This window comes from Choloepus didactylus, chromosome 11, assembly GCF_015220235.1.
Source record: "Choloepus didactylus isolate mChoDid1 chromosome 11, mChoDid1.pri, whole genome shotgun sequence".
Classification (NCBI taxonomy): domain Eukaryota; kingdom Metazoa; phylum Chordata; class Mammalia; order Pilosa; family Megalonychidae; genus Choloepus; species Choloepus didactylus.
This window is the reverse complement of record NC_051317.1, coordinates 3,981,403-3,997,176: the sequence shown is the minus strand read 5'-3', so window position 1 is coordinate 3,997,176 and position 15,774 is coordinate 3,981,403. Positions and strand designations below refer to the sequence as shown.

The 15,774-nt window shown below is 40.9% G+C and overlaps 1 protein-coding gene across 2 annotated transcripts in view; it reads left to right on the top strand.

The window, feature by feature from the left end:
* WWC1 (WW and C2 domain containing 1) overlaps positions 1–15,774 on the top strand; it is a 164,137-nt gene that overhangs the window by 90,417 nt on the left and 57,946 nt on the right. Inside the window, exon 3 of one of the 2 annotated variants that reach the window (XM_037799533.1) lies at positions 5,219–5,422. In XM_037799533.1, the coding sequence (XP_037655461.1) occupies positions 5,219–5,422 (204 nt within the window). The remainder of the gene's footprint in view (positions 1–5,218; positions 5,423–15,774) is intronic. The other variant, XM_037799534.1, reaches the window with a different exon arrangement.

The window sequence follows — 15,774 nt, the reverse complement described above, 5'->3', positions numbered from 1 at the left end:
AAGAAATAGAAGGGGACCTTAAAAGATGGAAAATATTCCATGTTCATGGATAGGAAGGCTAAATGTCATTAAGATGTCAATTCTACCCAAACTCATCTACAGATTCAATGCAATCCCAATCAAAATTCCAACAACCTACTTTGCAGACTTGGAAAAGCTAGTTATCAAATTTATTTGGAAAGGGAAGATGCCTCGAATTGCTAAAGACACTCTAAAAAGAAAAACGAAGTGGGAGGACTTACACTCCCTGACTTTGAAGCTTATTATAAAGCCACAGTTGCCAAAACAGCATGGTACTGGCACAAAGATAGACATATAGATCAATGGAATCGAATTGAGAATTCAGAGATAGACCCTCAGATCTATGGCCGACTGATCTTTGATAAGGCCCCCAAAGTCACCGAACTGAGCCATAATGGTCTTTTCAACAAATGGGGCTGGGAGAGTTGGATATCCATATCCAAAAGAATGAAAGAGGACCCCTACCTCACCCCCTACACAAAAATTAACTCAAAATGGACCAAAGATCTCATATAAAAAAAGTACCATAAAACTCCTAGAAGATAATGTAGGAAAACATCTTCAAGACCTTGTATTAGGAGGCCACTTCCTAGACTTTACACCCAAAGCACAAGCAACAAAAGAGAAAATAGATAAATGGGAACTCCTCAAGCTTAGAAGTTTCTGCACCTCAAAGGAATTTCTCAAAAAGGTAAAGAGGCAGCCAACTCAATGGGAAAAAATTTTTGGAAACCATGTATCTGACAAAAGACTGATATCTTGCATATACAAAGAAATCCTACAACTCAATGACAATAGTACAGACAGCCCAATTATAAAATGGGCAAAAGATATGAAAAGACAGTTCTCTGAAGAGGAAATACAAATGGCCAAGAAACACATGAAAAAATGTTCAGCTTCACTAGCTATTAGAGAGATGCAAATTAAGACCACAATGAGATACCATCTAACACCGGTTAGAATGGCTGCCATTAAACAACAGGAAACTACAAATGCTGGAGGGGATGTGGAGAAATTGGAACTCTTATTCATTGTTGGTGGGACTGTATAATGGTTCAGCCACTCTGGAAGTCAGTCTGGCAGTTCCTTAGAAAACTAGATATAGAGCTACCATTCGATCCAGCGATTTGCACTTCTCGGTATATACCCGGAAGATCGGAAAGCAGTGACACGAACAGATATCTGCACGCCAATGTTCATAGCAGCATTATTCACAATTGCCAAGAGATGGAAACAACCCAAATGTCCTTCAACAGATGAGTGGATAAATAAAATGTGGTATATACACACGATGGAATACTACGCGGCAGTAAGAAGGAACGATCTGGTGAAACATATGACAACATGGATGAACCTTGAAGACATAATGCTGAGCGAAATAAGCCAGGCACAAAAAGAGAAATATTATATGCTACCACTAATGTGAACTTTGAAAAATGTAAAACAAATGGTTTATAATGTAGAATGTAGGGGAACTAGCAGTAGAGAGCAATTAAGGAAGGGGGAACAATAATCCAAGAAGAACAGATAAGCTATTTAATGTTCTGGGGATGCCCAGAAATGACTATGGTCTGTTAATTTCTGATGGATGTAGTAGGAACAAGTTCACTGAAATGTTGCTATATTATGTAACTTTCTTGGGGTAAAGTAGGAACATGTTGGAAGTTAAGCAGTTATCTTAGGTTAGTTGTCTTTTTCTTACTCCCTTGTTATGGTCTCTTTGAAATGTTCTTTTATTGTATGTTTGTTTTCTTTTTAACTTTTTTTTTTCATACAGTTGATTTAAAAAAGAAGGGAAATTTAAAAAAAAAAAAAAAAAAGAAAAAAGACAAACAAGGAAAAAAAAAAAAAAGATGTAGTGCCCCCTTGAGGAGCCTGTGGAGAATGCAGGGGTATTTGCCTACCCCACCTCCATGGTTGCTAACATGACCACAGACATAGGGGACTGGTGGTTTGATGGGTTGAGCCCTCTACCATAAGTTTTACCCTTGGGAAGACGGTTGCTGCAAAGGAGAGGCTAGGCCTCCCTGTATTTGTGCCTAAGAGTCTCCTCCTGAATGCCTCTTTGTTGCTCAGATGTGGCCCTCTCTCTCTGGCTAAGCCAACTTGAAAGGTGAAATCACTGCCCTCCCCCCTACGTGGGATCAGACACCCAGGGAAGTGAATCTCCCTGGCAACGTGGAATATGACTCCCGGGGAGGAATGTAGACCCGGCATCGTGGGACGGAGAACATCTTCTTGACCAAAAGGGGGATGTGAAAGGAAATGAAATAAGCTTCAGTGGCAGAGAGATTCCAAAACGAGCCGGGAGATCACTCTGGTGGGCACTCTTACGCACACTTTAGACAACCCTTTTTAGGTTCTAAAGAATTGGGGTAGCTGGTGGTGGATACCTGGAACTATCAAACTACAACCCAGAACCCATGAATCTCGAAGACAATTGTATAAAAATGTAGCTTATGAGGGGTGACAATGGGATTGGGAAAGCCATAAGGACCAAACTCCACTTTGTCTAGTTTATGGATGGATGTGTAGAAAAGTAGGGGAAGCAAACAAACAGACAAAGGTACCCAGTGTTCTTTTTTACTTCAATTGCTCTTTTTCACTCTAATTATTATTCTTGTTATTTTTGTGTGTGTGCTAATGAAGGTGTCAGGGATTGATTTAGGTGATGAATGTACAACTATGTAATGGTACTGTAAACAATCGAAAGTACAATTTGTTTTGTATGACTGCGTGGTATGTGAATATATCTCAATAAAATGATGATTAAAAAAAAAAAAAAAAAAGAAAAAAAAACTATATATGCCTGGGCCACACTCCTGGCAATCTTCAGACCTCATTTTCCTTCCCAGAAGAAGAGAGAAGGAAGAGATTGAAAAAATGCCACTAATAGACAATTCACAAAACTTGGCCTTAGTCAATAGTTTTGGTTTAACTTTCAAGATCATTTGTTTACTTTACCTGGGAATAAGTGCTTCACAGGTTCCTAGAAACTGAGGCACAGGGATGGTGATTCCCTTTAGATTCAAAGAGGTTATGTGGCCACCCATTGTAACACAGTGATTATTGGCATAGCTGAGATGAGAAATGGAGAACTTGGCTCATGCTCTTCTTTCTTTCTTTGGATATGCTCATTTGGGCCTATTCAGGAGGAATTAGAGGTAAAGGTCCCAGGTTAGGAAGCACAAACTCAAATGTCCACAGAGGTTAGGCACATGACATAAATGAATGAAACAGACCCCATACTGATGATCAAGAAAATCCAGAAATGAAGATTTTAATGTGTAATTAAATTTTAATGTGTAATTTCCCCTATCTTTACATACCAGTAATCAATTCATAATTAATAAGACACTTGGGCTAAGGAAAATCTGTCTGCTGGCTGGGTTCACCACATGGCCATGACTGTGCAACTTCTGGCTTGTCAATCACCTCTAATCCCACCTCCTGACTGGGAGGTGACCAAGGAGGTGACAGTCCATGGGCACTGATCTTCATCATTGCCTTGACCTCTTCCGTGTCTGCTTAGCTGCCAGGTGCCTTTTTTTTTTTTCTTTTTGTTTTGCTTTACTGTTTGTTTGTTTTTTTAAATGCAGTTTTATTGATATATATTCACACACCTACAAACCATCTGAAGTATACAATCACTGGCTCACAGCATCATCACATAGTTGTGCATACAACCCCATGATCAATTTTAGAACATTTTCATTACTCCAGAAAAGAAATAAAAATAAAAAAGAAAACCCAAATCCTCCCATACCCCTTATTCCCCTCCCCCATATTGACCCATAGTGTTGGTGTAGTACTTTTGTTACTGTTGATGAAAGAATATTAAAATATTACTGTCAACTGTAGTTCATAGTTTGCAATAGGTGCATTTTCCCCATACACCCTTCTAGTATTAACTCCTTATAATAGTGTCATACATTTGTTCTAGTTCATGAAGGAACTTTCTTATATTTGTACAGTTAATCACGGACATTGTCCACCACAAGATTCACTGTGTTATACATTCCCATGTTTTAACCTCCAACTTTCCTTCTGGTGATATACATGGTTCCGAATGTCTCCTTTCCACCACATTCACACACCATTCAACACTGTTAATTAGTCTCACAATAACGTGCTACTGTCACCTCTGTCCATTTCCAAACATTTAAGTTCAGCCTAGTTAAACATTCTGCTAGGTGCCTCTTTTCAAATGTCTAGTTTTATTTTTTTCTTCTGATTATTACTGTATATGGTCATCGTGTCTATAATTTGAAAAAAAAAAACAAAAAAGAATTATTCTGATACATGCTACCACACAGATGAACCTTGGAGACATCATGTTGAATGAAATAAGCCAGATACAAAAAGATAAATATTGTATGCTCTTGCTTATTTGAAATATCCGAATTTCATAGAGACGGGTAGTAGATTACAGGTTATGAGGGGCCAGGTACAGGGGAGAAAAGGGGAAATTATTGTTATGGGTACAGGATTCCTATTTGAGGTGATGAAAAAGTAGAAGTAATGGATATGGTGATGATAGCATGAAGATTGTGAATGAATTATATACTTGAAAGTGGTTAAAATGGGGAATTTTGAGTTGTATATATGTTACTACAGTTAACAGTTTTTTTAAAAAATGAAGAAAAAATAACCTGCCACCCAGAGATAACTACTGTTGATATTTTGCTAAATTTCATCCCAATTATTTTTGAGGATGTACATATTTATTTTCATTTGTTTAACAAAATCATCTATGCAGTTTTTCATTCTGCATTTTTACTTATTATATCATAAGCATCTTTCCCTTTTAATAATTTTTCTTCATTATATTTAATGACTACATAATACTGAAACATTATTTTACTTTCCTTTATTCTTCACTAAACAGATGACCTTGAGCATCTGTCAATATGCTTGAGCTTCTCTGCCAAGATTACAACTCAAATCTGGGCCTTCTCCTGGCTATTCTTGGGCAGAACTTGATTTGGGGACTCGGAAATGGATCATGGTTTATTTTTTGCTTCTTTGCTTAATCCAAATAGAGAGTCTGTTGTTGAATAAGTGATTTTAACCCATTCACATATATTGTGATTTTCTGTTTATCAAGCTTTTTGCTTTTTGATAATGGATTTCATAGACCACCAACCCAGCAGGTATGTGTGAGGTGCTAATGTAAGGTCTCTGGGGTCTGTTCCAGAAACCACTCAGATCGAGGATCCCCGGGTACAATGGCGGCGGGAGCAGGAACACATGCTGAAGGACTACCTGGTGGTGGCCCAGGAGGCTCTGAGTGCCCAGAAGGAGATCTACCAGGTGAAGCAGCAGCGCCTGGAGCTTGCGCAGCAGGAGTACCAGCAGCTGCATGCCGTCTGGGAGCACAAGCTGGGCTCCCAGGTCAGCTGTGAGTACCTCCCCTCTGCAGTGCCGCCACCACCACCACCTCCGAAGGGAGGAGGGAATGGCCACACTGAGTCCTGCCAGTATCGCTTCTCAATGCGTCTCAAACCTGCCCGTTTTCCTCTTTACTCCCCCTCTAAACCATCATCCTCTCTATTGAGCTTTCTGCTCCTACCTGTGTCCTGTAGTGATTCATTACCACACAGAGCCAAAACAGTCATCTCAGAATGCCAACCATCTCAGAGCACCTGGTTCAAAACCCTTCAGTGGCTTCCCAATGCTCTTTCCATGGCCTACCCAGGCCATTGTGCCTGAGCCTTTGCCTGCCACTTCCGCCTCATGTTGGTCTCATTCACGAGGCCCCAGACACACTGAGAACCACCCCCATCCCCCATCCCCCATTCTGGTCTTCTAGCATGCCCTGCTCTTTACCACTTCAGGGCCTCTCTGTATTTGCTGTTCTCTCTTCCTAGAGTTCTTTCCTATCGATCCATCTGCATGGCTGTCTTCCCAGTCTTCAAGTCTCATCCTTCAGGTCATCCCTGAGAAACATTCTTCTGACAACTCTTACCAACATCCTCCCTTCCCCAGCGTTAGCCTCTCTCATGCACCTGTTTATTTTCTTCATACCATGTATCACAGTACACCTCTTTATTTGTGCAGTCATATTTCCTGTCTCTTGTTCACCCTTGTATCTGTAGGATGAAAACAGGCATGCTACAGTCCCATATTCCCAGGGTAATATTGTGCCAGATCAATAGTTGGCACTAGACCCACTTCCCTTTTCCAATATGTTGTGTTCTTTTCTTCTTTTACCACTATTCTAGTAACCAATCCCTTCCTGTGTATACTGAGTGCTTACTACACACCAGGCAATGTGCTAAGCTCCTATTATGTTATTTTAGTTCATCTCCATAACAATTCTTTAGGGGCAAGTACTATTGTTATCCGCCTTTAAAAAAAAGGAAGCTGAGGCTTCAAGAAGATCAATATTGTGCCCAGGTTCTTAGAGCTGGTGAGTAGTAGGGATAAGATGCAAACCCAGTTCTGTCTGCCCCACCTTCCCCTCACATTTTCAGCAAGGGCCAGGGGACCAGCATCAGGCCATGGTGTCCGGGTAGCTGTAGCTTGGTTGAATCACCTGATACTCCTCCTGTGGGAAGCCCTCGCTTTGAGAAGTTCAGACTGCCAACAGGACAGGGGTTGCTCACTGTCCCAGCCCTTTTCCTTGGCAACGTAGGAAAACCCCCAGTGTCTCAGGGGCTATAGAAAAGTATTATATTCATTAGCTATTTCTGTGGGTCAGACAATGTTCTACAGACTGTCATGAGGATTTTACCACCTCATCCTTACAAGGGAGAGGTATTGTCCCTATTAAAACTTAGCCTCGAAGAGGTACAGTGCATAAGTTCCCACAGTCCAACAAAGTGACCCAGAGACCACTGTATATAAAAGTAAACTTTGCTGTTATTGGGGATAGAGGATTTGCATGGATCCAAAGTATCACCCCAGAAATCACTTATTTCTTTCAAAGGGTAAAATGTATTTACATTGGCCAGACCTGCGGTCACCACCATACATGCTTGGTAAAATTAGCTTTAGCAATAATGAAATAAACTGACATCATGTGCTATCTGAGGCAAAGCAATAAAAACAGCGTGTAAGATTCTTGACAAAAGTTTAATTTGAATATAATCATGATGAAGCAACCAGACAAATCCATTATGTAGCATATTCCACAAGATAATTGGCCTGGACTCCTAAAAAAAAAAAGGGGGGGGAGCTGGGAGAGACTGTTCTGGATGAAGAAAGCCTAAGAAGGCGTAACAATGAAATGAATTGTTTGTACCTTGATTAGATCCTGGATTGGAGAGGGAACTAGGCATAAAAGACAGTTTCATGGTAATTGGAGAATTCTCTTGGGTGCAATGATTGGCATCGTGGCTATGCAGGAGAATGTCCCAGTTCTTAGGAGATATTTACTTCAGTGTTTAGGGGGTGAAGCAACATCATGTCTACAACTTAATTCCAAAAGAAGTTCAGGGGGAAAAGAAAAGAGAAATGGAAAGAACAAAACTGTGGTACTAAGCCGAGTGAGACCGATTAGTAGATGCCGACCAGCACATTCACAGCTTTGAGTGTGGTGTGAGTTAGTCTTTCACCACCACTTCTAGTAATCATTCATTGAGTGCCTTGAGGGCATACTATGAAACAGGCACCCTACCAAGAGAGGGAATGGGCGTGGGATTGGAGAACAAATGTAGGGAAATGTTAAAAACTGGTGAATCTACGGGAAGGATGTATCAATATGCTTTTTTTTTTTTTTCCCAAATTTTCTGTAGATGTAAATTTTTCAAAATAAAAAGTCAGGGGAAAAAAAAGAATCAAACCCTGCAGGAATGAAGCATTCCCATAGAGAAGCACTGTGGTGGGGCAGTGACAGTCTTTGGACTCTCAAGTCAGAAGGTGTGTGTTGGAGTCTTGATTCCAGAATCACCAACTATGTGGTCTTGAGAAAAGAACTTCACCTCTTTAAGTCTCAGGGTCCTTCTGTTAAAATGGAAATGCTAATAGTACTTTCATCTCAACAGTCTATGTCAGGGTTTTTCCAACTTGGCTTTACTGACATTTTGGATATAATCATTCTTTGGGGTGGGGGCTGACCTGTGTGTTGTAGGATGTTTAGCAGCATCCCTGGTCCCTACCCATTAGATGCCAGGAGAAATCCCCTTCCCCAAATGTGACAACCCAAAATGTCTCCAGATGTTGCCACATGTCCCCTTGGAATCAAAATCTCCCCCATTGAGAACCACTGGTCTATATGTACACACCTATCACAATTTCCTTAAAACATATTAATGGATCAATAAATACTCTTTTTCCAGGAAATACATCAGTATAATGTTTTTTTTTTGTTGTTTTTTTTTAAATTCAGTTTTATTTGATATATTCACATACCATACAATCATCCATGGTGTACAATCAGCTGTTCACAGTACCATCTTATAGTTGTGCATTCATCACCCCTATCTATTTTTTTTTTGCTCTGTACAAATTCATTCTTTTTTTTAAAATTCAGTTTTATTGAGATATATTCACATACCACACTATCACCCATGTGTACAATCAGCTGTACACACTACGATCATATAGCTGTGCATTCATCACCCCAATCTATTTTGAATATTTTCCTTGCACCAGAAAGAATCAGAATAAGAATAAAAAATAAAAATGAACACCCAAATCACCCCCCCATCCCACCCTATTTTTCATTTAGGTTTTGTCACCATTTTTCTACTCATCCATTCATACACTGGATAAAGGGAGTACGATCCACAAGGTTTTCACAATCGTACTGTCACCCCTTGTAAGCTACATTGTTTTACAATGGTCTTCAAGAGTCAAGGCCACTGGGTTGGAGTTTGGTAGTTTCAGGTATTTACTTCTAGCTATTCCAATATATTATAACCTAAAAAGTGTTATCTGTATAGGTGTAAGAATGTCCACCAGCGTGACCTCTTAACTCCATTTGAAATCTCTTAGCCACTGAAGTTTTATTTCATTTCATGTTGCATCCCCCTTCTGGTCAAGAAGATATTCTCAATCCCACGATGCCGGATCCAGATTCGTCCCTGGGAGTCATATCTTGCATTGCCAGGGAGATTTACACCCCTGGGAGTCAGGTCCATGTAGGGGTGAGGGTAGCAAGATCACCCACCACGGTGGCTTAGTTAGAGAGAGAGAGAGGGCCACATCTGAGCAGCGAAGAGGCACTGGGGGGAGACTCTTAGGCACAATTATAAGCAGGTTTAGCCTCTCCTTGTAGCAACAAGCTTCGTAGCGGCCAGCCCCAAGAGTATACTGTTTTGAGAGTGTGGGCTCTGGAGCCAGGTGTCTGAATTAAAATCCTGTGTATGCACCTTACCATGTAACCCCACTTTTCTGTGCCTCACTTTCTTCATCTATAAAATTGATCAATAGTGGTATCAACCTCAAAGGAATGTTATGGGGATTAAATTACTTAACAGATATAAAGTACTTAGAACAGCACTTGCCACAATCTTAAACTCTTAACAAATAATAACTATCACTATTAACTTATTGGCTTTATAAATGGCAAAGATTTTTCAGCAGAGCACTAGAACCACTAAGAATAAATACTCGATCAAAGGTAGGAAATAAATCATGAAGTTGCTCAGCCCTGTTTTATGACTCCCAGCTGCTCCCAAGAGCTCCCCAGATTCAAAGGCCCCACCATTTTGAATATTAAAGATCTTCCTTCTGAAAGGACTAGAGTCCTCTCAGGTAACAAGTTCTGAGAGCTAAGCCAGCCAAGGATTAGGGAGGGCATAGTGGAGGCAAGTCCCCTAGCCCAAGCATCCCAATTAAAAGGGGCGTGACCCAAGCCTCGTGATGACTCTTCCTTAGGGTTTTATGAGCCCAGTTTGCCTTCCAAGTTGAGCTCTCTGGCGTGACAGACTGGTGAGACCACATGCTTCTCCTGTAAGTCAGATGACCTGCCAGGGCTTGTGAAGACTCTGCCACCTGGCCTTGGCAGCTGTGGGGCCAGGCCATAGATAGAGCCCTGTCCTGGGGATGGAGACTTTGTTGTCAACTCTCTGGTACAATCTCCGTGGGGAAGGAGAAGGGAACTAACATTTCATGTGCAACTGTTATATGCCCACAGGGCCACATGCTAGGCACTCTGCATAAGCTGTTTAGAGTACCCTCCCCATACAAGCACCATCCTGCTGGACATTATTGTTCCCAATTAACAGATAAGAAAACCAAGGTCCAGAAAAGGGAAATGACTTCCTCAAGGTCACACTGGTAAGAAGTTGCAGAACTGCCCTTTGTACCCAGGTCTGCTTGACCTCAAAACCAATTCTCTTAATTTAATCAGATCAAGACAGTCAAATCCTAACGGTCTTGGCCTACCTTTGGGTCCTCCCACTATCTACCTTTGGGTCCTTCCATGCTCTAAAGAGTGAGGACTCGGGGGAGCTGGGTTCCTTGGGACCTCCTCATGCTCCTTCTCCCCTCTAGGCCTTGATTTCCCATTTGAAAAATAAAATCACTGGGAGCCCTGCAGTTAAAATGCCAGTTGAACCACCCACCTAATTTCACTTACTCCTGAAACTAATAAAATATCAGATGAGAGATTTTTTAAAGGCATAAATGCACAAAAGGGCATCTGTCTCTGAAAGTGGGAGGAGAGTGGGCAGGGTCTCAGATAAAGAAAATCAGAGGAAAGTTGTTTGGGAGGTAGTGTTTCAGTCACCTGCAGAGGCAAGTGGGCCTCACCCAGAGTTTGGTTAGGATGTTGAGATGGATGCTGACACACACACACACCCAGAGGGTATGAAGAGGTTTATTGCCTGTGTAATTGAGGTCTCTGGGGAGAATAGGTTAAGCCTTAGGAGCAGGTACAAAATGGCTTGAGAGAGCAAGGAGACTGACCTGGGCTTTTATTGTGGTTGGGGTAGGGGGAACTGGAGGACCATCCCCAGAGGCCTGAGTGGTTCAGATCTCCTGCTGGGCCCCAAAGGTGGAACATCGAGACTTTCCTATCAACTATTCCAGATTTGGAGCACAAGGAGAAGAGGGAACAGTGAGTCTTAAAAGGTGTCAACAAGCTAACATCAAAAAAATGGAGTCAGACTCCTCATTACAGGTGGCTAGATCCCCAGATCCCATTCTCAAGTCTACATACAGGCAACTGCCCATCTCCAAACTGGCAAAAGACTTGCGGTTTATTTTCTGGAGAGGGTAAGACAGAGTCTCTGGTCCACAGGATATAGCAAGTTCAAAGCCGGGTGCACCAGACTGAAAAAAAGGGGATTAAGCCAACATGGACATACAGGATTTTGAGACCCAAGCCCTCATCCACCACTGGGTTCCCAGAATGCTTCTAGGTTATCACCCTCCAGGCTGGACACTGGAAGAGTCTATGGAACCTAACCGGTTCCAGAGAAAAGATGTAAAAACACTAATTGGGATTTCTGGATAAAACAGCTCAGTCAAATCATGTCCTTTATATGCAACCCACAGTCAGCAAACTCCACTCCAGTCAGCTTTTCAGACCCCCACTCTTTTTTTTTTTTTCTTAAAATTACTTTTATTTTATTTTATTTTTAAATCTTCAGTTTATTGAGATATATTCACATACCACGCAGTCATACAAAACAAACAAATCGTACATTCGATTGTTCACAGTACCATTACATAGTTGTACATTCATCACCTAAATCAATCCCTGACACCTTCATTAGCACACACACAAAAATAACAAGAATAATAATTAAAGTGAAAAAGAGCAATTGAAGTAAAAAACAACACTGGGTACCTTTGTCTGTTTGTTTGTTTGTTTCCTTCCCCTATTTTTCTACTCATCCATCCATAAACTAGACAAAGGGGAGTGTCAGACCCCCACTCTTATATGTGAGCAGACAACTGAGATTTCAGATATCCAAGGAAAGACATTAACATAAAAAATAGAGATGAAAGCCAACATAGGAGAAGGGGACGTAGGAGGAAACAGGGCTTAGGCTTGGAGAAGAAAGCATCAAAAGTGAACTGTCATATTTTCCAGAAATTTAAGACCTCCAGATTGTTCCTTTGCCAGATAAGCCCTGAAACTTAGAGGTACCAGTCTGTCCCAGAACATCAACGAGTTACATTCCCCTACTCCATAATGTGACACCCCTTTTCAACATGAAGAAGTTACACTGGTCATTGCCCAAATATACCTGAACACTGAGAAAATGATCAAATGAGACGGAGGAGTTGTATCAGAGAAGTTAGAATTTTAACAAATGATTATGACTACTGACTCATTATATAGATACTTCTTTTTAGTTTCTAGTGTCTTAGAACAGCCAGAAGCAAATAACTGAAATTTGGAACTTTAACCCATCCTATACTTTGAAATTTGCTCTATAACTACCTGTTAAATTGTATTTTGAATTTATCACTTTTCTGTACAAATGTTATATTTCACAATAAAAAATGTTTAAAAAGGGGAAACTGCCATTAATATCCTCAGAAAGAGAAGATAAGCTGCACAATTATTAAATCAGAGCAGTATGCTATATTTTATAAAAAGGAACCTTCAGAGAACAAATACATGTCTTTGGAAATTAAAATATGATAGTCTAAGAAATGAAAACTCCATGGAAAGACAAGAAGATAAAACTGAGGAAATCTTCCGAAAACAGCAAAAATACAGTGGGGTGGAAAATAAGAGGAAAAAAAAAAAATAGAGTAACAGGCCAGAAAATCCATCTGAGTAAAAGTTCCAGGTAGAGCAGAGGAAAAAGAAGGAGAAAACATCAATGAAATAATTCAGGAAAATTGCCTGGGATTGAAGGAGGTGAGTTTTCAGAATGAAAGGGGGTTCACTGAGCACCCAACGTAAAGGATGAAACTCAACTCGCCAAGGCATTTCATTTGAAACTTCCAACATTGGAACAATTCAAGATCCTAGAGACTTTCCAAGAGGAAAAACTAGGTCACATAAAAATCATCATAAGTTAGAATAGCTCTGGACCTCTCTGCAGTAGTAACACTGGACATGTAAAAGACATGAACCAATGCCTTCGAAATTTTAAGAAAAATCCTTTCCAATCCAGAATTCTATGTCCAGCAAAACTACCTTTAATCAAGTGTGGGGTCAAAAAAGATATTTTTAGACAAGCAAAATTTCAAAGAGTGTATTTCCTTGATGTTCCCTTTCTCAGGAAGCTACTGGAATTTGTGTTCTATTAACAGGTAGACCAAAAAAGACAAAGACATCGTATACAGACAACAAGAGATGGCAAGGAGAAGCCCAGAATAGCGTACAGGGGTCTCTCAGGGTAGCAGCTGTGCACACAGGGCAGCCCACTCACACCGAAGCAGGGCAGAAACCTGAACAAGACAGAGCCCAAAAGAAGAAACCAGCAGACTGCCTACTGGGCTGGACCCCTGAGCAGAGACTTAGATAACTGGCAGTGTGTGAGACTGAATTAGTGATAAGTATGTAGAAACAAAGCAAACATAGAAATGGCAATTATTAACTCTAGAAAAAACAAAAAAAAATTATGCTGGGAAAGAAAAGTAATAAAGTCGACTACATGACTTTGCCCTGAATAGTGTTTACAGAGTCAAAATAATGCAAACACTGAATATTGCTTTCACCATAATTATGCTCTTTTGGGACGATGGGGAGACGAGAGGAGTGAAGTGTTTGAGCAGGGGTTAGGGAAGGAAGGGAAGCTAAATTCCCAGCCTCCAGAGAGGGAAATGAGTAAATAATGCCCAAAACTGGGGGGGGGTGGGGAGTGGGGGGGTGTAAAAATCAAGAGGCAGCAATACACTCATAAAAGATAGAGAAGTAGATAGCCAATAGATTGCCTTAACAAGTGGAAAATGTTTCCCTTTGGGGGAGTGAGGTATGGAATAGAAGTCTGGGGGATGCTCTTTTTTATAGCAAACGTTATACTATGTTTGACTAATAACCTGTGTCCATACATAACATTAATAAAAACTAAAAGTTAGAAAATATAAAATATTGGGACAGGTGGTCTTTAAGAGTCTGTCTGGGTATAAAACCCTTGTGGTGGGATGGGTTTGAGGGAGGGTGATTTCAGCAGAAGAACTGACCACCCCATGGTACAGCTAGTTCAAAACTAATAGCACTTAGGCAGCCCAACCTTTATTCCCACAATTAAGTATTGCAACCTGGCGTTTCGTTTGTTTCTTTCATTTATTCTCCATCTCACTTTCCACACGCTTGGCATATGGAATGAATTGTCCTTTCCTGCAAAGAAGAAACAAATAACATACGCATTTGCACATGCTGGTGCCTCAGCCTAGAATGTCAGTCATCTGGCAAACTCCTACTTATACGTTAAGGCCCAATGCAAACATTTCCTCCAGGACACCTTCCCCAGCTCTCAGAAAAGATTCCTGGCTACCACTTCTTAGCTCCTGTGGCTCTCCCACATTTATATGCATGTTGATTGTGCCATATTAAATAATCTGTTTTTTTTGTTTGTTTGTTTAGCTCTCCCATCTTGCACAAACATGTTAATCTCTGAATTGGTGGGCAGGGACAGGGTTTTATGTATCTTTTCATCCATAACACGTGGCACCTGTTCCTGGGTGCCTACTGTGCACCATTGCAAACATTCTCATTTATACACCCAGTAACTCAACAAGGTAGGTATTATTATTATCCTCATTTCACATATGAGGAAACTGAGGCTCATAAATATTAAAGAACTTACCCCAGTCAGCAGCTAATAAAGGTGGAATTTTGACTTGAACGCCAGAGCCCGAGTCTTTAACCAGTCTGTGATACTGCCTTTCAGATGTTCAACAAATGTTTTCAAAATGAAAGAAGAAATGAATGGACATGAAATATGTAGTTAACACATCTGTTGGTTGGTGTTCCTTAGCAAGAACGATCTTATGATACAAAATTCGAACCAATTAAAAATTGGAGCTATAAAAATTCCTAGGTCACTAGGAAAATGCATATAGTATGGTACAATCATAAGTATCATATATTCATAATATTAATATACGCCATCTCTTTTCAAATTCACTAGAATGGTAGCCAGGAAACAAATTTCTAGACCCAGTTTTCCAGGTTTTCTGACTGGGAGAGATCAATGAGCAGCCAAAGACCACTGGGGTGCACAGAGTCAGCTTAGACCCTCAGTATGACCCTTTCTCTCATTTCAGCAGCTTTGTGTACAGATGATGCTCTTCACAGTGATACCCCAGGGAATCACCATTCAAGTCCCTGGTGGCCTAGTTGGCAGAAATCGTTTCTTTTTTGGGTTCCCTTTCCCCCAGGATTTCTGAGCATGCCCACAGAATGCTGAGGTATTCCATGCATCAGCCCTGTTGTTGCTGGTCCCCATGGCCACCTCCTTCCCATCAGGGTCAGGTTTTGCAGATTTTAATGGGCTCTTTCAGGCTGCTGCCACTCTCACCTTTACTCTCCCCAAAGTGGAGACATGAGTCTGTGGCCTGGTCTGCTGAGCATTGTGGTTGGTAGGACAGGAAGCTTTTTGATGGGCACATCTCTTTGATGACCTTTTTGGTATGTATTCCCATCTTATTTCTACACTGATTCCTCTGCCTTTTCATCATGTTCTTAATATTGATCAGTGGATAACATAAACAATGATAACTACCTTTAAATTTTGTTGGAAAATGCTACTTTGAGGAATATGCTTAGGTCAGTGCCTCCAGCTAGCTTTCCAGAACCCAGGTCCTTCCCTGTAATTCCCAAGTCCAGCAAAGCCCAGAGAAATTAGAATGCAGGGAAGGGAAACTCCAAATTGGAAATGAAGCGTCCCTGTG